Source organism: Phoenix dactylifera, chromosome 4 (assembly GCF_051530095.1).
Source record: "Phoenix dactylifera cultivar Ajwa chromosome 4, Ajwa_hap1_PhDact_Kaust_v1.1, whole genome shotgun sequence".
In the NCBI taxonomy this organism is placed as follows: Eukaryota; Viridiplantae; Streptophyta; class Magnoliopsida; order Arecales; family Arecaceae; genus Phoenix; species Phoenix dactylifera.
The window spans coordinates 16,271,096-16,297,324 of NC_143193.1; the positions used below are offsets into that span (position 1 = coordinate 16,271,096).

The following is a 26,229-nucleotide window of genomic DNA, read 5'->3' on the forward strand; positions in this document are numbered from 1 at the left end:
ACGAAATACGAAGTAGAGAAGTTTGATGGGAGAAACGATTTCAGCATGTGGCGTGTGAAGATGCGGGCACTGCTGGTTCAATAGGGTCTTGTGAAGGCACTGGAGGGTAGAACTGTTGTGAGCCCGCCCATGCCGCTGATATTTCAAAAACAAAATCAGATGGCAGCGGAAGGGGCATGTGCGGGATCGACGTTCATCGCATGAACATCGTTTGATAATCGTTCGTAGTTAGGTAAGGATTAAAAACTTTTAATAACTTTAGAAGATCAGATCTTCACCTTGTGCGGGTAGATGATCACCGCAAATCTGAGTTCGTGGTTTTAGGAAGAGGGTTCGCTTGAAGCCGTTCAAGTGTCCGGCCTCTACGGGTATCCACACGAAGCAGTGATCCGATCAAAGCCCTCTTGTCTTCCCGGGGTGCTAGCTCCCTTGCAAAGACTTCTTTTGATGGCTGATTTCCTCTCTTTCAATCAACCCTTGATTGTGTTTGAGAGGAGGAAGAAGAAGGAGGGATCTTGAAGAAGAACCAAAGCCCTTACTGCAGCCTTTCTTTTCCCTGCGTTGGATGAGGGAAGGGAAGGGGAGGAGGCCGCCAAGGCTTCTTCTTTTCTTCTTGCTTGCGGATGAAACAAGGAGAGGAGGAGGGGAGGGCGTACGGCAGCAAGAGGAGGAGCTTCTCATCTATTAGGTCTGCCCCAAAGCCTCCTCTTTTTATAACATCTAGGGCTCCTACAAGTTAGGAGCCCTTGATGTATTACCAAGAGGGGCGCCGGCCCCTCTTGTTGCCGCACCAAGGGATCAAAGGAGGAGGGGCGTGAGCCCCTCCCTCTCATGTTGCCCTAATCCTCATCTAATGAGGATTGGGAGGCCCTAATGTGGTTTAGCCCTAATCCAATTAGGCTTAGCCCAAGGGTGAACCAATTTGGATCCAATCTAGGTAAGTCCTAATCCAATTAGAACTTAAATCAATTTTGACTCAATTGAACTCTTCAATCCTAATCCAATTAGGAGTCTTATTGATTCATTAGATTAATAATTAATTGTGACTTAAGAAATCCTAATCCAAATTAGGATATATTTAATTTTAGTCCTAATCCAATTAGGACTCTATTTGAATTCGAAGTCCTAATCTGATTAGGACTCTATGAATCCTACTCCAAGTAGGAATCCGATTTTAATTCAAAACTCCTAATCTCATTAGGATTGTAGGAATCCTATTCTAAGTAGGAATCCTAGTCCTACTCCAACTAGGATTCCCAGTCCTAATCCAATTAGGACTCTAGGAATCCAACTCGAAGTAGGACTCTTGTTTCAAGTCCAATTAATTAATTCCCTTTGTTCCTTCTTCAACTGAATATCAATCGAATTGATTACTTGTGATTCCTAATCACGATTCAACCATCGGATCGGTCAATATTTCTAGTGTGTGTGACCCCATAGGTTCTACTCTGACTGGTAGTGAGATATATTATGATTTCTATCATAATATCATTGAAAACTTCTTTCAATGGATTGGAACGATTCCAACTCAACTCATTAGGGTTTATCGATCATCAAGATAATTCCTATGAGTCCCACCATCCACCAGTGACACCTAGCAGCATATAGTGGCTACCCAGCAGAATAGAATGGTGAACCTCTAGGTGCAGTTATCATGTGATACAGTCCTACTATCGTGGATCCCTACAGGACGGAGGTCATGGATAACTCGTCAAACCCCATCGTCTGTCATATGTGAAGATTTATTCGACTTAAGTTCGAGAGTGGAAAACTCTTTCTCCACTGTGCATACTGCCCCGGCCGAGGTCTTACGAACTCAGTCTTATAAATCACATAGGATCTCTCCTTATCTATCAAGGTCGATAGATTCCTTATAGGTGCATACCCTACTCCTACAGTGAACTTACTGCAACCAATCTACACTGCATGGACCCATATGGCTAGAGACCATGTATGTGTGCAGTCAAACTACAATAACCTCACTGTGAGTAGCTGAAGCACCGCAGGTCAAAGGACCAGTCACACTACTGCAACATCAAGCAAGTCACTGACGAGTGGATAGACATCCAAGTGACTTATTGTATTGGTCACGCTCAGTACCCTTGTTCTTAACAAGCACCTGCACTATTACTTCAGTGTCGCCACACTGTGGACTCGAGTCTCGTCCATCCATAAGGAAAGTAATCTGTGCACTGATCTCATCGGATCGATCACCGTCCTCGTGATGATCCATCGATCAGGAGCGTTCAGAAATTAATCACTAATGATACATGGCTCAAATTCTCAACTCTTGAGAATATGCATCATCATCTTATTAATTCCTTGGACGATTCATAGACACAATAATAATATGAATGAAAAAGATGCCTTTTATTTATTCAATAATAATAGAGTCAAGTACAAATTATGTCCTAGAATTAATAATGTGTCAGCCAAAATTGGCTTCTAGGGCATACATCTAACAATCTCCCACTTGCACTAAAGCCAATCAGTCATATATTTTAGTCCCATCTTCTCAAGGCGGACTTCAGTCTTTTGCTGACTTAGCTGTTTAGTGAACGGGTCTGCCACGTTGTCCGTAGAGTCTACTCTCTGCACTTCGACATACTTCTTCTCAACATAGTCGCGTATGAGATGGAAGCGCCGCTTTATATGCTTGGACTTCTGATGAGACCTTGGCTCCTTAGCAAGAGCTATGGCGCCATTATTATCGCAGTAGAGTGTTATGGCATCTGATGACATTACATCCAATTCCGCAATGAATTTCTTGAACCAGAAGCCTTCCTTAGCAGCTTCAGAGGCGGCGATGTATTCAGCTTCCATAGTAGAATCAGCAATGATCGGTTGTTTAGAACTCTTCCAATTCACCGTACCACCATTGCACAAGAACACATATCCAGATGTTGACTTCCTATCATCGACATCAGTCATGAAGTCTGAATCTGTGTATCCTTCTACCTTCAACTCTGATGATCCTCCAAGAACCAAGAATAAATTTTTAGTTCTTCTCAAGTACTTAAGAATATTCTTCACAGCTGTCCAGTGTTCTTCACCTGGATTTGACTGATATCTGCTTGTGACACTCACAGCAAGAGTTATATCAGGTCGTGTACATAGCATGGCATATATGAGGCTCCCTATTGCTGATGCATAGGGAATCTTGCTCATGCGTTGAATCTCTTCAGATGTGTTGGGGCACATCTTCTTGGAGAGATGAATTCCATGCCTAAGGGGTAAAAGACCCCTTTTGGAGTTTTCCATGCTGAACCTTTTCAGCACTTCCTTTATATACATTTTCTGTGATAGGCCAAGCATCCTTTTAGATCTATCTCTATAGACCTTTATTCCCAAAATATAGGATGCTTCTCTAAGGTCTTTCATAGAGAACTCTTTTTGACAACCATACCTGGACCGAGGTTAGCATGGGAATATCATTCCCTATCAGGAGGATGTCGTCCACGTACAGTACGAGAAATACGACAGCACTCCCACTAACCTTTTTGTAAACACACGATTTCTCCTCGTTTTTGATGAAATCAAACGTTTGGATTGCGTCATCGAAACGAGCGTTCCAACTCCGAGATGCTTGCTTTAGTCCATAAATGGACCTTTGCAGCTTGCAGACTTTGTGATCTCTATCACTGGAAGTGAAACCCAAAGGCTGTTCCATATAGATATCTTCTTCAAGATATCCATTTAGGAAAGCAGTTTTCACATCCATCTGCCAGATTTCATAATCATGAAATGCTGCAATGGCAAGCAATGTTCGGATGATTTCAGCATGGCTACAGGTGAAAAGGTCTCCTGATAGTCAATGCCTTCGCGTTGATTATACCCTTTCGCCACAAGCCTTGCCTTATAGGTCTCTACCTCACCATCTGAACCTATCTTCCTTTTGTAGATCCATTTGCATCCAATAGGTACAATACCTTCTGGTGGATCTACTAAGGTCCAAACTTGGTTAGAATGCATGGAGTCTAATTCTGACTTCATAGCTTCCAACCATTTCTCAGAATCGACATCAGATATCGCCTCGTTGTAGGTTTTGGGATCCTGTATGTGATCCCTATCTCCCACTAGGAACATTTCCTCGGTATCCTCTTCTAGTATACCTAAGTATCTATCGGGAGGATGGGAGACCCTACTTGATCTGCGAGGTGGTTGAGGGACATCGTGTACTGGCTCTGTATTAATGGGTTCGATAGATCCATGACTCGTTGCTTTTCAGAGACTTTCTCTTCAAGCTCAATTTTCCTTCCACTGCCTCTATCAAGGATAAACTGGTTTTCCAAGAAGATGGCATGACGGCTCACAAACACATTGTGATCCTCTGAGACGTAAAAATTGTATCCTAATGACTCTTTAGGATATCCTATAAAACGAGCACTTATGGTCCTAGCCTCTAGTTTGTCTGCCTGTAGTCTCTTGACGTGGGCCGGACATCCCCAAATCTTGAGATGACCAAGACTTGGTTTCTTACCATGCCATATCTCATACGGTGTGGTAGGAACGGATTTAGAGGGAACTCTATTAAGTAGATATACTGCAGTAAGTAAGGCATCTCCCTAAAGAAACATCGGTAGATCAGTGAAGCTCATCATGGACCTGACCATATCCAATAGGGTCCGATTCCTCCTCTCTGACACCCCGTTGAGTGGAGGTGTACCAGGAGGTGTCCATTGTGAGACTATGCCATTGTCCTTGTGATAGTCCCGGAATTCTCCACTAAGGTATTCTCCTCCTCGATCTGATCGAAGAGCCTTAAGGGGTTTTCCAGTTTGTTTTTCTACTTCATTTCTGAATTCTTTGAACTTTTCAAAAGATTCAGATTTGTGTCTCATAAGATACACATACCCATACCGTGAATAATCATCGGTAAAGGTAATGAAGTATGAATAACGTCCCTTGGCTAGCACATCGAATGGGCCACATACATCTGTATGTACTAGGGTAAGTATTTCAGTGGTCCTCTCCCCATGTCCTACAAAGGGCAATCTAGCCATTTTTCCTTGAAGACAGGATTCGCAAACTGGATATGACTCGGAAGTCAATGAGCCGAGAAGCCCATTTTTATCCATTTTGTTCATTCTGTCCTCTCCAATATGGCCAAGCCTGAGGTGCCACAAATATTTTTGGTTTATCTCATCTCTGGATCTTTTGGATCCTTTGGCACTCACTTCTTGCTCAGACACATTTATAGATACATCCATATGCAAATGATAGAGACTGTCAATCATAAAACCACGTGCGACTATTTTATTTCTTAAATAAATAGAACAGCAGTCTTTGTCAAATGTAAAAACATGACCTTCCTGTGCTAGACATGAAACAGAAATCAAATTTCTGCTAGCAACAGGTACATAATAGCAGTCTCTAAGTAATAAACTAAAACCAGACGGTAGTCGCAGATGGTAGGTGCCCACAGCCACAGCAGCAACTTTTGCCCCGTTGCCAACCTGAAGGGTTACTGCACCTTCCGTCAGCCTTCTACTTTTCTTTAGACCCTGCATGGTAGTGCATAGATGAGCACTAGAACCAGAATCTATAACCCAACTAGAAGTAGAAAAAACCGTTAGATTAGTTTCAATTATGAGCAAGTCCATACCTTCTGAAGGTATGTCACCTTTCTTGTTCTTCAGGCTCTCGAGATATGAAGGACAATTCCTCTTCCGGTGGCCGTCGACATTGCAGTGGAAACATTTTCCTTTGTCATTGGCCCTTTTCTTTTGAACTTCCTTCTTTGGCTTCTTGTCTTTCTTCTGCTTCTTAGCAGGCTTCTTTTTCTTCTAAGTAGACTTTCTCTTGGAACCAGAAGTCAACTCAGCAGCAAGGACATCGCCCCTTGAACCTTTCAAGGCTCCCTCAGCAGTTACCAACATATTTATTAGTTCAGTCTTAGTGCATTCAATCTTATTCATATGGTAGTTTACTATAAACTGACCAAATGAATTAGAAAGGGATTGAAGGATCAGATCAACTTGCAATTCCTTGTGCATGTTCATACCGAGCTTCTCAAGCTCCTCTAGGTCCTTGATCATAGTCAGACCGTGATCATGGACGGACTGCCCCTCGCGCATCTTTGCTTTGAAGAGCCTCTTGGATACTTCAAAACGAGCTGTGCGACTCTGCTCACCATACAACTTTTGCAGGTGTGCCAGTATGTCCCTAGCAGTCTTCATATTTTCATGCTGGCATTGTAGTTCATTGGACATGGATGCCATGATATAGCACTTGACCCTAGTGTCATCGTCTGTCCACTTCTCATGCGTCGTACGCTGATCAGCGGTCGGACGTGCTGGTAATGCGGGGATGTCATTGTCGAGCACATAGCCTATTTTCTCGCAACTCAGAACAATTTTGAGATTCCTAAGCCAGTCTCTGTAATTGGTACCGGTCAATCGGTTGGTCTCAAGAATACGGGTCAAAGGGTTTGAGGCTGACATTATGATCTGCAGAGAGTAAAGATTCTAGTTAGACTTTTGTACTTGATCCTAATCTGTTCTAAGGTCTTTTAGAACAAATGTAACTCCCACTATTTTCTCGAATCCCTCACACTCCCCTGGTAGGAAAACGGAAATCCCACACGACTAGGGTTTCTAGTGGGTACTGCGGTCCCACCGATTTACATGCCACCTCACCTAACAGTTATTGGTGACACATAGATTGATGAATGTACAACTCTTGTACAATGCTTCTCAAGCATGTTGCAGTGTAACTTGGTCTCTAAGCCATGAAAACCTCACCTAACAGTTATTGGTCCCATTTCTTAGTTAAGTCAGACCCACCGTATAACCGTAGGAATAAAGTCGTCATTGGGCCCTCACCTAACAGTTATTGGTGCCCAACCCCACCTTTACCCTACAACATCTCATGTTTATAGAGAGGTCCAGCCCCCCGATGCAACTTGACCACTGTGTCCAGCCGAGACAAATCAACATCAGAAAGACCTTAGCAGCTCTACTACAGTGGAAGACCTATTGACTTAATATTGGTTAATCAGGTCTTAGTGTTTGCAACTTGAGCTTTTCATAAGAGGTAATCGAACAATTGGCCAGGTAAGCAGGTGGGAGGCTCCCCTTACTCAGAGAGTAAGGTCCTAATTAAGTAACCACCTTTCATGCTTTCCTAGACACCAATTAGATCAATTAATCTAATATGACTTGCTCATGTCGGTTCACTCTCGACTTGATTGAGGAGGTTTTAATTTAGGTCTCAATTGGGTTTGCTACATCACATGTAACCCTATCTACCCAACTCTCATTCACATCACATGCAAACGGCACATTGCAGGCAGTTATAATCGCAGCAATAATTAAAGCTAAACTTTAAATGGGTGATGATCATGGATTCTAATTAGGTCGTATTACAAGCACATGCACGTCAATCGATCAATTGGTCTTCAACTCTTGAATTGGTTCCAAGCCTCCTTGATTCGATCCTTGACCAACTCTTGATCCAATCGCCATCAACCGCTTAGACCCCTGTTCATCTCATGCCTTGTCTTCAACTTGATCGTTGACGTACATCACATCACAGAAATACAACCAGATGTAAAATAAAAATAATAATAAATTACATCTTCTTTTAGGAGGCACGCAAGCCTCTCAAAACATCAAATAAGATGCATGCAAGCATCTGAAAAATTACATGACATTGCAGATCACATCGCAGGTCTTTACATTTAATACCAAAAGGGTTTGAATCCTATGATCATCACCATATGCATCAATTATAATTTTCAGATCTGAGAATTAATTGATTATGTTATGACATAGGTTGCTGATCATGCTAATCATGATTCTAAACTTTGTAATCTCATTAACAATGCAATTAGAATCATCATCTTATCACATAAAAATCAGCATGCAAAAATTCAGCAACCTTGAAAAATCTGCATGCAGAAATTTTCAGCACGCATAATCCTTCAATTTTCAGATCTAAGATGCCTTTAGATAATTAATTCTTACCTTAATCTACGAAACCTAGGCTCTGATACCACTGTTGTGAGCTCGCCCATGCCGCTGATATTTCAAAAACAAAATCAGATGGTAGCGGAAGGAGCATGTGCGGGATCGACGTTCATCGCATGAACATCGTTTGATAACCGTTCGTAGTTAGGTAAGGATTAAAAACTTTTAATAACTTTAGAAGATCAGATCTTCACCTTGTGCGGGTAGACGATCACCGCAAATCTGAGTTCGTGGTTTTAGGAAGAGGGTTCGCTTGAAGCCGTTCAAGTGTCCGGCCTCTACGGGTATCCACACGAAGCAGTGATCCGATCAAAGCTCTCTTGTCTTCCCGGGGTGCTAGCTCCCTTGCAAAGACTTCTTTTGATGGCTGATTTCCTCTCTTTCAATCAACCCTTGATTGTGTTTGAGAGGAGGAAGAAGAAGGAGGGATCTTGAAGAAGAACCAAAGCCCTTACTGCAGCCTTTCTTTTCCCTGCGTTGGATGAAGGAAGGGAAGGGGAGGAGGCCGCCAAGGCTTCTTCTTTTCTTCTTGCTTGCGGATGAAACAAGGAGAGGAGGGGAGGGCGTACGGCAGCAAGAGGAGGAGCTTCTCATCTATTAGGTCAGCCCCAAAGCCTCCTCTTTTTATAACATCTAGGGCTCCTACAAGTTAGGAGCCCTTGATGTATTACCAAGAGGGGCGCCGGCCCCTCTTGTTGCCGCACCAAGGGATCAAAGGAGGAGGGGCGTGAGCCCCTCCCTCTCATGTTGCCCTAATCCTCATCTAATGAGGATTGGGAGGCCCTAATGTGGTTTAGCCCTAATCCAATTAGGCTTAGCCCAAGGGTGAACCAATTTGGATCCAATCTAGGTAAGTCCTAATCCAATTAGAACTTAAATCAATTTTGACTCAATTGAACTCTTCAATCCTAATCCAATTAGGAGTCTTATTGATTCATTAGATTAATAATTAATTGTGACTTAAGAAATCCTAATCCAAATTAGGATATATTTAATTTTAGTCCTAATCCAATTAGGACTCTATTTGAATTCGAAGTCCTAATCTGATTAGGACTCTAGGAATCCTACTCCAAGTAGGAATCCGATTTTAATTCAAAACTCCTAATCTCATTAGGATTGTAGGAATCCTATTCCAAGTAGGAATCCCAGTCCTACTCCAACTAGGATTCCCAGTCCTAATCCAATTAGGACTCTAGGAATCCTACTCGAAGTAGGACTCTTGTTTCAAGTCCAATTAATTAATTCCCTTTGTTCCTTCTTCAACTGAATATCAATCGAATTGATTACTTGTGATTCCTAATCACGATTCAACCATCGAATCGGTCAATATTTCTAGTGTGTGTGACCCCATAGGTTCTACTCTGACTGGTAGTGAGATATATTATGATTTCTATCATAATATCATTGAAAACTTCTTTCAATGGATTGGAACGATTCCAACTCAACTCATTAGGGTTTATCGATCATCAAGATAATTTCTATGAGTCCCACCATCCACCAGTGACACCTAGCAGCATATAGTGGCTACCCAGCAGAATAGAATGGTGAACCTCTAGGTGCAGTTATCATGTGATACAGTCCTACTATCGTGGATCCCTACAGGACGGAGGTCATGGATAACTCGTCAAACCCCATCGTCTGTCATATGTGAAGATTTATTCGACTTAAGTTCGAGAGTGGAAAACTCTTTCTCCACTGTGCATACTGCCCCGGCCGAGGTCTTACGAACTCAGTCTTATAAATCACATAGGATCTCTCCTTATCTATCAAGGTCGATAGATTCCTTATAGGTGCATATCCTACTCCTACAGTGAACTTACTGCAACCAATCTACACTGCATGGACCCATATGGCTAGAGACCATGTATGTGTGCAATCAAACTACAATAACCTCACTGTGAGTAGCTGAAGCACCGCAGGTCAAAGGACCAGTCACACTACTGCAACATCAAGCAAGTCACTGACGAGTGGATAGACATTCAAGTGACTTCTTGTATTGGTCACGCTCAGTACCCTTGTTCTTAACAAGCACCTGCACTATTACTTCAGTGTCGCCACACTGTGGACTCGAGTCTCGTCCATCCATAAGGAAAGTAATCTGTGCACTGATCTCATCGGATCGATCACCGTCCTCGTGATGATCCATCGATCAGGAGCGTTCAGAAATTAATCACTAATGATACATGGCTCAAATTCTCAACTCTTGAGAATATGCATCATTTTATTAATTCCTTGGACGATTCATAGACACAATAATAATATGAATGAAAAAGATGCCTTTCATTTATTCAATAATAATAGAGTCAAGTACAAATTATGTCCTAGAATTAATAATGTGTCAGCCAAAATTGGCTTCTAGGGCATACATCTAACAAGAACTGCATTACCCGCGACCATGAGCGAAGATAAAAAACAAGATCTGCTTGGTAAGGCACATAGCGCGATTATTTTGTGTCTGAGCAATGAGGTGTTGCGCGAAGTTGCAGATCTGGAGACTGCTGCTGAAGTATGTAAAAGATTGGAGAGCCTCTATTTGATGAAATCCCTTACGAATCGTTTGTATCTGAAGAAACGATTTTTCACGCTCCAGATGCTAGAAGGTATGTCTATGAAAGATTACCTTGATGAGTTTAATAGAACTATTCTTGAACTGAAAAATATTGATGTGAAAATTGATGATGAGGACCAAGCTATTATTTTGATGTGTTCTTTGCCGCCCTCATATGAGCACTTTGTTGGTACCATTATATATGGTAGAGATAGCCTCTCCATGGAGGATGTTAAGGCAGCCCTAAACTCTAAGGAGTTGAAGAGAAGGGTGTTTGAGAGTAGAGAAGGAAGTTCAGGTGAGGGTTTGTTTGTAAGGGGAAGAGCAAAAAGAAAATGGTCCAGGTAATAGGGGTCGATCAAAGTCTAGGTCTAAGACTAGAAAATTTAAATGTTTCCACTGTCACAAGGAAGGACACATGAGAAGAGATTGTCCAAAGCGTAGAGGAAAGGAAAAAGGAAAAGAAAAATCTGATTCTAGTAATGCTGCCAGTTATGCAGAGGAAGAGTTTGATAGTGCTGATGTTCTCTCTGTTACTACTGATATCGTGAGCAGTGAATGGATTCTTGATTCGGGATGCTCCTATCATATGTGTCCCAATAGGAATTGGTTTGCCACCTAAGAAATAATTAATGGAGGCAAAGTTCTTATGGGAAACGATGTGGCCTGTAAGGTTGTTGGGATAGGGTCAGTGAAAATCAAGATGTATGATGGTATGGTGAGAACTCTGGCTAATGTCAGACATGTTCCAGAGCTGAAAAAGAACCTAATTTCCTTGGGTACGCTTGACTCCAATGGCTGTAGTTATAAGGGTGTAGGTGGAGTTATGAAGATCTCAAAGGGTGCACTTGTGGTGATGAAGGGAATGATGAAGAATGGCCTCTATTTACTGCAGGGCAGTACAGTTACAGGTGGAGCTGCTGCAGTATTATCATCGACTTCAGATTCAGTTACTACATAGTTATGGCATATGCGACTGGGGCATATGAGTGAGAGGGGTATGGCTGTGCTGAGCAAACAGGGCTTGCTAGGTGGTCATAAAAATTGGAAAATTAGACTTCTGCGAGCATTGCATGTTTGGAAAACAATGCAGGGTAAAGTTTAGCACTGCTATTCATAGAACTAAAAGTACCTTGGATTATATCCATTCAGATCTTTGGGGTCCCTCTCGAGTTCCCTCATTGAGTGGTGCTCGGTATATGCTAACTTTTATTGATAATTACTCTCGGAAGGTATGGGTGTTTATTTTGAAGCATAAGAATGATGTCTTTGTAAAGTTCAAGCAGTGGAAAGTGGAAAGTGATGATTGAGAAGCAGACTAGTAAGCTTGTCAAGCGCTTGAGAACTGACAATGGCATGGAATTCTATGGAGATGCTTTCAATGAGTTCTGCGAGGATGAAGGTATTGTGAGACATCACACAGTTAGGAAAACACCACAATAAAACAGGGTTGCAGAACGAATGAATAGAACTATTTTGGAGAAGGCTCGTGTATGCTGTCTAATGCTGGCCTATCCAAAAGGTTCTGGGCTGAAGCTGTGAATACTGCCTGCTACTTGATCAATAGGTCTCCATCGACGGCTATTGATTGTAAAACTCCTGAAGAGGTATGGTATGGGTCTCCTGCTAGTTATGCTGATTTGAGGATATTTGGTTGTTCTGCATATGCTCATGTAAATGATGGTAAACTTGAGCCAAGAGCAAAGGAGTGGAGTGCATATTTCTAGGATATGCAGATGGAGTGAAAGGTTACAGATTATGGTGTTCTGATTCAAAATGCTTCAAGTTAATTGTTAGTAGGGATGTGACTTTTAATGAGTCAGCTATGCTGAAGCCTGTAAAGGAGTGTTTGGATACTATGGTAGATCATGGTGTTGACAAGCAGGTGGAGTTTGATGCAGAAGCTTCAGAGTTTGAGGAAGGTAGTGATCCACTTCCGCAGCATGAGGAAGAGGTGGAAGTTTCAGATGACAGGGATCCGACACAAAAGTATAGTATTGCTAAGGATAGACAAAGAAGGCAGGTGAAGCCACCACAGAAGTATGGTTATGCAGATTTGGTTGCATATGCTCTTAGTGCGGCTGAGAGTATTGAGATTCAAGAACCATGTACTTATCAGGAGGCCATTACTAGTGAAGATTCATCACAATGGACAGTTGCCATGTGTGAGGAGATTGAATCTCTTCACAGTAACCGTACTTGGGAGCTTGTGAAACCGCCTAAGGGCCAGAAGATTGTGGGATGCAAATGGGTCTTCAAAAGGAAGGAACTCCAGGAGTGGAAGATGCTAGGTTTAAAGCACGATTAGTGGCTAAGGGCTATACTCAGATGGAGGGTGTTGACTTCAATGAAGTGTTCTCTCCTGTTGTGAAACATAGCTCAATTCGGATGTTACTTGCCATAACTGCCATATTTGACTTGGAGCTTGAGCAGTTGATGTTGAAACTGCTTTTTTACATGGCCAGTTAGAGGAACAGATTTGCATGCATCAACCTGAGGGATTTGTTATTCAAGGTAAGGAAGACCATGTGTGTTTGCTGAAGAAATTATTGTATGGCCTGAAACAGTCTCCTAGACAGTGGTATAAAAGTTTGATACATTTATGATTAACACTGGATATTCTAGAAGTGAGTATGACAACTGTGTCTATCATAGAAAACTTACAGATAGCTCTTTTGTTTACTTATTGCTGTATGTAGATGACATGTTGATTGCCGCTAAAAGCATGTCTAAGATCCGTCAGTTGAAGGCTCAGCTTAGTGGTGAGTTTGAAATGAAAGATTTGGGTGTTGCAAAGAAGATACTTGGTATGGAAATACACAGGGATCGAAAAGCGGGCAGATTGTATTTGTCACAGAAAAGATATCTTGAAAAGGTACTTAAACGCTTTGGCATGCAAGATTGCAAACATGTGAGCACTCCACTTGCATCTCATTTTAGGCTTTCAGCTACTATGTCACCACAAACTGAGGAAGAGAAGGAACACATGTCACGTGTTCCATATGCTAGTGTAGTGGGTAGCATTATGTATGCTATGGTATGCACTAGGCCAGATATTTCACATGCAATGAGTATGGTGAGTAGATATATGGATCAACCTGGAAAAGTTCACTGGGAGGCCGTGAAATGGATACTTAGTTATTTGAGGGGTACTACAGATGTTAGCTTAGTATATGAGAGAGGCAGTGACACTTTTGGTAGTGTTATTGGCTATGTTGATTCAGATTATGCTGGGGATTTGGATAGGAGGAGGTCTTTGACAGGTTATGTCTTCACACTTTCTGGTTGTGCCATTAGTTGGAAGGCAACATTACAGTCTACAGTTGCCTTGTCTACTACTAAAGCAGAGTATATGGCAGTTACAGAGGCAGTGAAGGAAGCTATTTGGCTGAGAGGTTTGGTTGGTGATTTGGGCTTACAACAGGAGTTGACTACTGTATACTGTGGCAGCTAGAGTGCTATACATCTAACCAAAAATCAGATGTACCATGAGAGGACCAAACACATTGATGTTAGACTTCACTTTATTCGGAATGTTATTTCTCTGGGTACTATTGCAGTGACGAAGATTGCTACAGCAGAGAATCCAGCAGATATGATGACTAAGCCCCTTCCAATAGTCAAGTTCAAGCATTGCTTGGACTTGATTGGTGTTGTTAGTACCTGAGAGCCCGGAAGGGCTGAAGTGAAGACAGCTAGAGGAGTTTCAGATGTGTTCTATGGCTGGTCAAAATTTAAGCCAAGGTGGAGATTTGTTGAGCATGTCTTGATTTCAACCCAGATGCAGCAGCAACTGCAGATTCCTTATTTTATTTGGTTTCTTTTGTTTCAAACCCATGTAAACCCAGTTTATTTGGGTTGGTTTCTTTACCCAGTTTTAACCCGGGTCATATATATATATATATATATATATATATATATATATATATATATATATATGTTGTAGGGTTAGAGTAGGACGGGTTAAGGAGATAAGAGGCGGCACAAAAAACAAACAGAGGAAAGAAAACAGGGTGTATGGGGATTTGGGTTTGTGAGCAAAAGAAAAAACAAAACTTTGTAATCTCCTGTTACATACTGAATTTCTAGTTTGCTGCCTTCACCGTGGACGTAGGCAAATCTTGCCGAACCACATAAATATTGTGTGTGATCCGTTTTTTCCTTTCTTGCTTTGTGATATACTCGTTGTCTCGAAGGTTTTGATTTAGATCTTCCTCAACATAGGGTTCCCCATCTATGGATGTTGCATTTTCTTCTGTTCCACCACTTGTCAACAATTTATTTGCACATGCCGTACAAATGAATGACCTGGTCACTTTGTTGTCTTTTTGACTGTTTTGCATGATGTTTTTCGGGAATAGATGATGCTCACATTGTTTAATTAACTTTGAATCTTCTGTTTGCAGAATTTTGGTTCAAGAACAGACACAGTCTTTTGCGGGGTTTTTGATGGTCATGGACCATATGGCCATATGGTTGCAAGGAGAGTAAGAGATTCTCTACCTCTGAAGCTGAGTGCTCATTGGGAAGTAAACGTAGGAAGTGATGATTGTAGAGAGAGCACTATTATTAGCCATTCAGGAAGCATGAGTTCAGAAGAAACTTCATCTATATGCCTAGATGACGAGCCTGGGGTTTCCACAGTCATTGAAGAGAAAGATAAGCATCCAGAGATCTTTACAACACTGAAGGAGTCATTCCTGAAGGCTTTCAAAGTTATGGATAAAGAACTGAAACTGCATACAAACATTGATTGCTTTTGCAGTGGTACAACAGCAGTCACCCTTGTCAAACAGGTAAGAATAGTTTCCGAATAAAATAGTGTGCATTGAAGCAAATATTGCATGGAAGAAATCTAAGAATTATTGCATGGAAGCAAATGTTGTTGGATTCGAACGAATGTTCCTTATCAAGGTATTTCATATAAAAAAGAAATGAAAAAGCCACTTTTCTGAAAAATAAATAAATTGAGTTCTCTGACTTTAATGGAGATGTGTTGCTGCTTATTATGTAGGGCCAAGATCTTGTAATTGGGAATGTGGGGGACTCAAGAGCTGTACTGGGTACCAGAGATCAAAATGACTGCTTGATTGCTGTTCAATTGACTGTGGACCTTAAACCTAATCTACCTAGTAGGTTTCTCCCTCACTTTTTTTTATCATATATGTTTCTATCTAAGATTTTCAATATTTTGGTTTCTGTTGAGAGCTTTATCTGCATCTGCTTTTATGTGGTGCTAAACCATGCTGCTGTTTCTCTCTATATGACTACATCACTGTTGACATGCTCAATTTTTTCTTCTATTTCAGGACTACTGTCTGTAGGAACACAATGGGAAAAGTTTTTTTTATTAGTGATAATTTAATTTGTGTATTGGACACTAGGAGCTTTGTTTCTTCTTACCAGTTTAGGTTTTATGTTGTTTTTATGTCCCTGATGCCAATCTGGAACTAACAATTTCTAAACCGTATGTATTAAAATCTTTTCAGGGTATGAAAGTGAACTGCCCTTATTCGTGGAAAAAGAACATTTGTAATTTTTTTCTAACCAGCTCTGTTTTTATATGCTCGTATCTGAGTTCCAATGCAATAGCACTTCCTAGAATGAGAACCTTAATGGTAACAATAACAATACCTCTGTGGAGATAGGGGTTATGCAGGAAGGCTTGGATCTTATGAATTGGGTTGAGTTTCTTTGTAGTAAAGTGAGGGATATTGGCATGGGAAGGAAATGAAAGATATGGCATATTGGAGATCAGAAATTGAGTGGAAGTTGATGAGAAGACATGAGGTTAGAGGCATAACCGATGGACAGAGTGTGTATTGGAATGCTAGATTCAGTGCCATCTATTCTGGAATAGGATGTGGATAAGACCCCCTTTGGACAATGAAAGGAGTTGTCCATGGATAAGTTGTGATCTGTGGAGGCTTCCTTTTTCAATATAAAAGAAGTAATAGTTAGATGAGGATCCAGCTGGCTCATTGTTTTTCTCATTCCTGAATTTCAGAAATAATATATTTCATTTCCAAGGTGACGCATTTCCCTTAAAAACTAGGATTGCAGGCCACCACCAAGCTCCCCCAATTTTGTCCCTTCTATCTCCTCTGTGGAGGAGATCACTCTCTGACGTCATCCACAGATTGCTCTTATCATCCAAACTGGGCCTATTTACTAGAGTTAATGTTGGACGAGTAAGCAGGTTGTGTTCCTTTTAGATACATGTCTGTGAAAAATGTGAGCCCTCCAGTGCTTTCCGGGTTGTTTGGGTTTTGTTACTTGTTGAGGGTTATTGATAGATGGATGAAGGGGGTTGCAGCGAACATACTTCTTGAGAATCTTATACATAGTAGAGTTATAAGCAACTTGTTTCTAGCACCTCTCTTGAAGTGGTTAGTTTGATATGTCACACAATATGAGATCATATAATTTGCATGTGATGCTGCTTGGAAAGTTGATAAAGTCCATGTATGACCTTATTGCATGGACTTGTATGGGTTTTGAAGCATGTGATATTGAAGCCAACTGCACCAAACACAACTTGAATAGTTTTGGACCAGTATTTTTGTATAATATTTGACAAAGAGGTGGGATGCTAAAGGAAAGTGTGTTCGTTATGGGTACAGAAGGAAACTTAATCTAATTCTTCTTCAGCCTTGTGACTTAGCATGCGGATTATGGTATTATTGCTCCACATTCTGAAGCAAAGTTTAGTCTGTATTTAAAGTGACCAATGTTTGCTTAGGTTAAGGGGATAACAAGGAAAAGGATTTACCAGCAAAATCTCTGTTACTAGAGCACAAACAAGATAACAATCATAAATGGGTGTTAGTGCTGATGAAATGTTAGAGAACTGATTGAGATAGTTTGGGTATGTGCATTGAAGATCTGAAAGGGCTCCTGTAAGAAAAGGTACTTTAGTTTCTGTTGAAGGATGTAGGAGAAGGGGAAGGTCTAGGGTGACATAGATGGAGGTTTTGACAAAAAATATGGAAAAGCTTGAAATTACATCAGAGATGGTCTAGGAATTTTTGGCAAATGTGGATCCAGAAACCCGAATACTTAGGATAATGCTTAATGGTTATGGTTATCATAGTGCTAATGAATAGAATGTTATCTTTATGTACAGTAGGAGATTTTGTCCTTATCTTCATGTGCATATTGTGACATCATATTGGGCTTGTGTTATCACTGTCTTTATAAAGATAATCATTTGTTCGTAATTTGATGTACTTGAAGTTATCAGTTAAGTTAGTTGAGGTACCTGTAGCTTTTATAGAATTTTGGGATAACAAAGAAGATCAGCCTTCCAAGTTGCCGTTGACCGTTATTAAGCTATAGAGTAACTACTACATATCATTGAAGAAAGCTGCTTGAGTGATGATTTTCTGGTTAATATGTGTGGCAAGGAGTAAGAGTCTTTCACTGTTAGACGACAATTCTCATTAGTTAATTGCAGAAATGAAAACATGCATATTTTAGAATGAATTTCGACATCTTGCCAAGACTCTTACCCTCTCACTTCAGTAACTTATTTATTATTGACATTCAAAGTAATTTTGTTGGTTATTTTTTCGCCTTTATTCTTATCGAGGGAGTTGATTTTGTAGCTATGTGATGAATTAGATATTTTATTGAATTTGCCAATTGCTTCACACATTGCGATAATGAGATTCTAGAAATATGAATATTAATGTATGTAATGCTGTAAATATCAACCTTTGTGTTTGTTTTACACATTTGTAAATATTGCTTAAATATCTAATGTCTTGTCATGTACTAAGCGCAATGTTATTCAGTACTTACCAATTTTGACAGAGAATAAATCTGAACCTGTCTCTGTAAATTTGCTTCAGATCCATATTCAGTCTGAATCTGATGATGCTAGAATTCTGAGTTTGTGTATGTTGGATTCAGCATTTTTTTAATTTTTTATTTGATTGCTTCACGCACTTACATTCCCACTGAAGTGTGTTATCAATCAAATCATCAGTATCATGGTTCATGTCAAGATTATCGTGGATTCCGGCAGGTCCACAATTGCTGCACGCTTGCATCCTTGTGGACATGTATCTTATGCATCTTAGATCTTCATATGCAGGCATCTGATTTTTTTCTTATCTGTATTTCACATGTGTTAAGTAGTAGGCGCAGAATACATTAGATTTACTGGAGTTTGGAAATGAGGGTGGGATATAAACGTGTTAGATGGAGTTTATCTACTTGGTCAAATTTTGATGGAAAGACTTAGGGTGGCCTGAATTAATAGGTTTTTTATTTGAGGGTTGAATTATTAGTTTTCCTTTGTTTTGTTCCCCGGGGGGGGGGGGGGGGGGGTGATCTATCTAGAGCGATTCCCTTTTTGATTCTATATGTGAAAGAATAGTGGGAGGTACATCTATTGTGGACAATATTGTGTATAAAATTATTTTGATATTAAAACAAATATGATATAGAATATTAGTGGTAGTAGATTTTCTCACACACATCTAGACTAATATATATGATATTATTTAAATGAAACTTATGAGATTAAAGCAAGAATGGTTTGTCAGAGAAGGTTACAGCTTAAATGGATGAAGAGGAAAGAAATCAAATGCAGACAGATCAATAGAAATATGGTTTAAGTGGAGAGAGAGAAATGCCGAGGCTTTTCAAAAAGCATCAATTGAAGGTGGTTGTTGCGAGAAGGGCAATAAAATTGATGGTTTTTGGTACATAGCACATGAAAAAGTGTATGTCAAATTTATGGAGTTCCTTGTGTCAAATCTATTCAAGATTTGATTAGCAATGCAAAACATATGAAGAGGAACTATCTTACTGTGAATCCGTTCCAATTGAACTTGAAGGAAAAATCGAATATTCTGCGATAAATAATTCATTCCAGATTTGATAGATCTTTTGAAAAATTGATTAATCGGATAAAAAGAGAGTCTTGTTCTACATGTCAATGCTGACAACAATGAAATTTATAGTAAGATGTCAAAATTCAAAACATTAATAAAGTAGAGTACTAAATTCAGCTATTTGTAGTGAACAATTATTTAGTTCATCATAATCAAAAAAGAAAAGACTAAAAAGAATTGTGTTTTCTTTGATGACATAAGTTCTACCTGTAATAAGAGTTAGAAGTTTTGGGTAATTACATTTTATTTTTTTCTCCAAATCTAGTTTTTTATCCTACTTCTATTCATGATTCATAATCATGAACCCTCTATCAACAAAATAAAAAAGTGAATTTCTCCCTCCGAGAAATTGCATTAAAGAGTTTTTTATCCCAAAGAGGTTTACGAATAATTTTGGAAAAACATCAACAACTCCTAGCTTATATGTCAAAGAATAATTAGAGTCCATTACAAGAAATTAATGGATCAATTGGATATTTGGGAGCCAAAAACTTGTTAATTTAATCGTTTGAACTTTTTTTAATTGTTATTTTATTTTATCATCTCGTAAACATGAGTCAGAAATATACAGAAAGAAGAGATATGGAGAGATCCATGTCATGTTAAAATAGATCTTTTATTCTTACATGGGTCTTCCTTTTAGAAAAGAAAGTTTTTTAAGAAAGATTACCTGTCTTTGTTTATGTCTTGGATTGGAATAAATCACTATAATTAAAAACCTCAAGTTCAACAGGGTAAATACATAAAAAAGGGACAAATTTTAGCGGATAGCGTGGTTACACTTGGTGCAGACAAGCTGTTTTCATGTTTCGAACCCATGAACCTTAGGTCATAATGGAGCAACCTTAAACATTGTCCCAAGGCTAACCCTCCCTATCTCATAACTGAAATGAAAACATTAACTTTTCTCTTCTTTTTCCTTCATGATAGCTTTGAGTTTAGGATACTAATCATCTATAAGATTTGTTTTTATAATCTTAATGGGATTGCATTCCTTGACTTTTTATAGCTTTTTACTAGTCCAAGTGAATTTGGAGAGTTACCTGTTGATTGCATAATCTTAAACTGCAAATAGTATGGTACTTTGTATATGTAAATAGACCATAGGTCATGGTGGCCCACTTTTGTCTAGATTTGCCTTAATTAGGAATTAGCTACAAATTTCGGAGTCATGTAAGGCTAACATATTGGTGGTTGTGAAATTTGCTCAATCCCTCAATGAAGCTAGCTTTATAACTGACCCTGTATTTGATGGATGATGATGATAATGATGATGATGGCGATGATGATGAACCCATGCCAAAGAGCCAAGTGTGATGAAATATTTGCAATTAACGCACCAAAATCTGCCAAGTTATTCATTAAAAAAAAAAACTTTGATTGTTCATATTAATTTATAGTCATATTTCAACTTAAATAGTCATGGTTTTCGACTAATTCATAGAAATTTAGGATTATAATTCATCTTAGATGTTTTGAATTCTTGCAATTTAGTATGCACTTTTCATAGATTCAAGAATATTTCTTAGAGAATAGACGTCAAAACTATCTTTTGTGTTAGCAAACAAACAATAGACGTGAAAACTATTTTTGTGTTTTAAACTCTCTGATATATGGTATTTTATCATTACGATATTCAGTCTATAGAAAGCTTATTATATTGCCAATAATTAGAAAATCAATAGAAGGGATTTGTACCGTGTTGAGTATTAATGGAGGCTAATTAGGATGATTGCATACAAGTTTATATCGAGCATACATGCTCATATAGCTGTATTAATGAGTATTAAAGGGATATGCATTGATATGAGCTGATACACATTGATATGGATTGACACATATGACACACAGGTCAACATCATTGTAGTATACTAGTGCACATCTTAGATATGCTTTGGAATTGGTAGTCACATAGATCACTTCATTTGCTAAATAATGCCTCTTCACTTGTGATGATTCATCTGGATAAGGAGAAAACAGATTTGGAATTAGCCTATTTTGACATTCTTTCTTTACTTTTCCCTCTCCTTTTTCCATTTGATTTCATTTGTCTCCACTGCACCAATTCTCAAAATAGAATAGAGGGTGGCTGGTTCTGGGGAGGGTCCAAAGATAGTTTTTGTGAGGTGGGCATGGTTTAATTGGTTCTGAATGGAGGGCAGACTCATAGACTCATGATTGATAGGATTGGACACAATAGCAATAGGTAAGATGAAGCTAGGATTTTCAGAATATCACTTTATCAATGATTGCTGATAAAATTATCTAATTCTAGCACAAAATTGATGGCTTAGCCTTGTCGATTTTGTTTGCAAAGGTTTCCAGATTATTAAAATAATCTAGATCATTAGCTTTTCCTTCATTACTTCATGTCATGAAGTGTCTGAATCAATGAAACATATGAATGTTCTGCTCAGTTGCTGTAATTTTGTTAAGGTTATATTTTGGTTGTGCTTGCTATTATAGCTAAATACATCTTGTTATAGCTACCTTTTGTCTAGATGATTTTCATAAGCTTAATACATCTTTGGCTAGGATTACTTTCAGGGATCAAAAGAATAGGGTATGAGTAGAAAAATAAGACAGAAGTCACTTCATGAGATGATGAGTTTCAATGGCCTAAAGCAGGGTAGGTCTTCATCAAGGAGAAAATCACCTGTTTTCACATCCAATAATGAAATCCCTTTTCATGGTAAGGATACTGATAACGTGGCAATTCATCTTAGGAACAATTGTTTAATCTTGATACTGGTTTGAAGATTCCTTAGTTTCTTATAGATCTCCCACCATATATCATGCAATGTGATCTTCAAGAATTTAATTAGATTCAGCACTGGAGGAAGGCAAAGATCATGTTAGCAATCACAGTCAGGAATTTACTTTCTATGTTATCTTTGGGAAGGCTATGTATGATGCATAGAGTCAACCTCCATACAACCCAAGTAACTTCATGTTGGTACTCTGTTAGTCTAGTTTGATGGTTTTTCTTTGAATTGTGATCTTCTACACAAAAGCTTGTGTTTTAAAGCGGAGTTCAGCCTGCATTCCAACTGTTTTAAGGAAAGGAGTTTTTGAAAATTTTATGTAACTTGTAATGAGGCCAAAACGTGAAGGTAGACAAAAGAATACTTGCCTTTTGGTAGCATATAGGAGTATGGAAATTTCGCATTTGGTAGATTTGGCTTTGAATTGAAACCAACGGAGATCTGTGATCTGTTAGGCCCGTACCAAATACATGGGAAGTTTGCTTAGCGTGCATTTGCTATGGTGAACTTCAGTTCTACCGCTCGTCATGTAAATTGTTGAGCCCTCATATTTCTGGCTAACAGGTATTCCTATTTTACTAACAAGATTCTTTATATGTCTGGATGTATATATGTATATGTATATGTGTACGTGTATGTGTATGTTTCTGTATAGGAATATGTATTTATTCTGAGTAAACTATAGTCCATTAATAGTCCATTAACACCCCATTCCACTATCTGCTTCAAAATTCTATCATACCCTGGTAAGGAGAACGAGATGGCAGCTTTAATAATCTGTAAAACTTGTATTATATATTTCAAGTAAAATCACAATATAGTATAGAAATTCTGTTGACGGAATCCCAGTGTCTTGGTGGTTCATAACTCTTTAACTCATGCAGAATTAAATTTTTGTTTGTCAATAGTATATTTATGCTGATGGATATGTAGATGCAGGATATATTCTTGTAGACAAAAAGGATGTACTTCAACTTTTCCAATTTTCTAATTAGAAGTACTTATCTTTGAGTGAGAGTGGATTTCTCGTAACTCAACGATTGCGAATGCTTATTAATCTGAATGTTCTGTTTCTGGAAAGCAAAATGTTATGTCTCAATAGATTTAAGAGGAAACCTTCAAATGCAGCATGTCTTAAGAATCTGAAGAGTTGTTTTGCAGGGGAAGCCGAGAGAATCAGGAAGTGCAGGGGCCGCGTTTTTGCTCTTCAGAATGAGCCAGAGGTGGCTCGGGTTTGGCTGCCAAACAATGACTCCCCGGGCTTGGCTATGGCACGGGCTTTTGGAGATTTTTGTCTGAAGGATTTTGGTTTAATTTCTGTTCCGGAAATTTCTTATAGACACATCACTAAAAGGGATGAGTTCATTGTGTTGGCCACTGATGGGGTGAGGCTTGAAGCATAAATTTGTTACTGCCATTTTGTTTTTGCTTATATGGTCTTTATACTGACCCTTAGGTGAAACTGAAGAGCTACATTGAATAGTGCTGTCTTTTCCCAACTGCAATTCTTACATGCCACTTATGCTCCCTTGTTCTCACAGGTGTGGGATGTCTTGTCTAACAAAGAAGTGGTAGACATTGTCTCCTCTGCACCTGCTCGGTCCTCTGCAGCTCATTCCCTTGTTGAGTCAGCAGTTGGAGTCTGGAGGCTCAAATATCCAACCTCCAAAATTGATGATTGTGCGGTAGTCTGCCTATTCCTCGATACAGATGCATCCAATAATTCCTCCAACCTCAAGACGAAAGTAAGGGGATCACCATATGCTCCAGGAGCTGACAGTGGCAAAGAAGAGCTATCTACTCGGATTAGCACGGACCGATCTGGCACCACCCGTTCAGGCTCTTTGATCCTTCGTGATATAGAAAGCCCAAGGAAGCAACTACCCTCTGATGGCAATGCCACAGTAATGAACAGTGATGAATGGTCTGCCCTAGACGGTGTATCTCGAGTGAACACCCTGATAACCCTGCCAAGGTTTGTTGCAGTGGAGCAGCAGCCTGCAAGCACCCAGACTCGAAAATGAGCTTGACTGATGAGCTGAGCTACTCGCTGCGGGCTAACTGAAGCTGTCTGCCGCGGAGACTCCTATTATCCATTGTTTTGAAAGGAGGGCAGGCGCTGGCTTTATTAGCGTGTCCGGTTCTCTCCACGAATTCCACATGCCAACTTGAGTAGGATTGCTGTTTTTGTAAAATCCCAACTCGGTTACTGTGATTTGTTGTAATTAGTGTTCATAATAATTGTCATTAAGGAGGTCTATGCATCACCTAGACGTCCGTATTCTTTGATCTTTTCATGTCAAAAATACTGTTCCTTAATGGTTTATTTATTTATTAAATTATTTTATTGCTTGTGGTAGACATAAGCAACGCAAACAACAAGTGTTATTTAAATTTCATTTTATCTATTAAAGTATTTATATGTTACACCTACTAAGAAATCTGCTCGTTGAAAAGTCTCATTTGCTGAGTTCTTTTTCCAATTGTAAGCAATGATTCACATTTTCCTATAAGTCCATGTTAAAAAATAGTCCAAGGAAAAATTTATATATTTGCAACATTAAATCACGAACAATATTTTGTTTTGATAACTGTAGTTTTTGACCAAGGAAACTCCTTTGCAAATTATGGTATTTACTCTTGTAGTCTGATTGCATAGGCTTTTAATAAGAGAGTCTAGGAGGGGAAATTTAAAGCCAGCATGGATGCAAATAGCAACAATTGGCAAGAGATTGGGGTAACATTAAAGCTAAGCTCAATATGAATAGTTGAATAGTTGGCTCAAGAAGATTTGTATTTTGGATGTTTGAGAGTTGGTGTTAGATAATAATTAATTATTCATTTTTTCCTGATTTTTGGTTGGAAAAGTTTCATCATTAAAGCATTTATGTCTTAACTAGTTCACTAAACTTTAGTCCTACGGTGGAAAAATTAATGCGAATACAGATATTTAATACTTGTCCAACAAATGGTCTTTAATAGGATAAGTGGGCTTTTGGGCTAGTCAAAATGTGAGCTGGGCTCAGCAATGTCGGCCAGGCTGGATATGTGGAAGCCTGCCTTTTGCTCTGTAAATAAAGGCTATGGTTCAGGCTCTCGGTGTAGATCAGAAAGCTATCTTTTGTTCTCTCTATAAGGGCCATGGTCTAGGTTCTCAATACCATGGTCTAGGTTCCCTATATAAAGGCCATGATCCAAGCTCTCGTACTACAGATCAGAAAGCTCAATCCCTGCGATAGTTATATGCTACTTTCTCTTTTCTTTCTTGACTTTGCCTACGTTTTCCACTACTTATAATACTTCTTTTCCCATATTTATGTACTTGGAAAGTACTGATTTCATGCAAATAAGGGAGTTGAATGAGTGAAACCTTTTAAGTTGTCCAGAGCGTGGCAGACGCTGCATGCTTGTACGGCGGGCCATGCAAGCATGCAAGGCAATGGATCATATCCAAGGTAATAACAAATCCTTAAATTTTTTTAATCAATAATTTATTCAAAGCAATCTTCCAAAGTCTCAAAATACCATATGTCAACATAAATCAAATATTCTAACTAGTCTATCTAAAATGCCAATAACTGAAAGAAACATCAGAAAATCTAATGCACTCTCCAATTCCATGTGATTATGCCTCTAGATCTAAAAATAGAGAAAATAAGATAATGAGCTACACTAGCCTGGTAAGTAACAAAATAGCCCAGAGTGGGATCAAAGAATGTCAAATATTTAATCAAAATATAAAATAATAACTAAAAAATAAATCAGAAATAATATTTTTTTTTTGGAAATTTACTAAGCATTTTCATAAAAACTCTGATACCAGAATTCCAACATAAATAGGCTATGGTTACGTAACTTAGTGACATGGGTTGCACAAAGTGCTAAATCCACTATTATTAACCATTGGTGGCAACGGTGTCCAAATCCACTATTCTAATCACTCGTGGCATGGTGTTGAAACCAGTTTTTCATAAATACAAGTCGACAGGGCCAACGAATAATCTTCATTGGCGGGGCCAGAACGGATCATAGCCATGCTGAGA

The 26,229-nt window shown here is 39.2% G+C and overlaps 1 protein-coding gene across 2 annotated transcripts in view; it reads left to right on the forward strand.

Annotated features, from left to right (window-relative positions):
* LOC103697425 (putative protein phosphatase 2C 33) overlaps window positions 1-24,562 on the forward strand; it is a 34,499-nt gene extending 9,937 nt beyond the window's left edge. For both annotated transcript variants that reach the window (XM_039118905.3, XM_039118906.3), the window contains exons 2-5: window positions 14,925-15,314; window positions 15,533-15,650; window positions 23,348-23,571; window positions 23,728-24,562. In XM_039118905.3, coding sequence (XP_038974833.3) covers window positions 14,925-15,314; window positions 15,533-15,650; window positions 23,348-23,571; window positions 23,728-24,210 — 1,215 coding nt within the window. In that variant the 3' untranslated portion in view covers window positions 24,211-24,562. The remainder of the gene's footprint in view (window positions 1-14,924; window positions 15,315-15,532; window positions 15,651-23,347; window positions 23,572-23,727) is intronic.
* The last annotated feature ends 1,667 nt before the right edge of the window (window positions 24,563-26,229 follow it).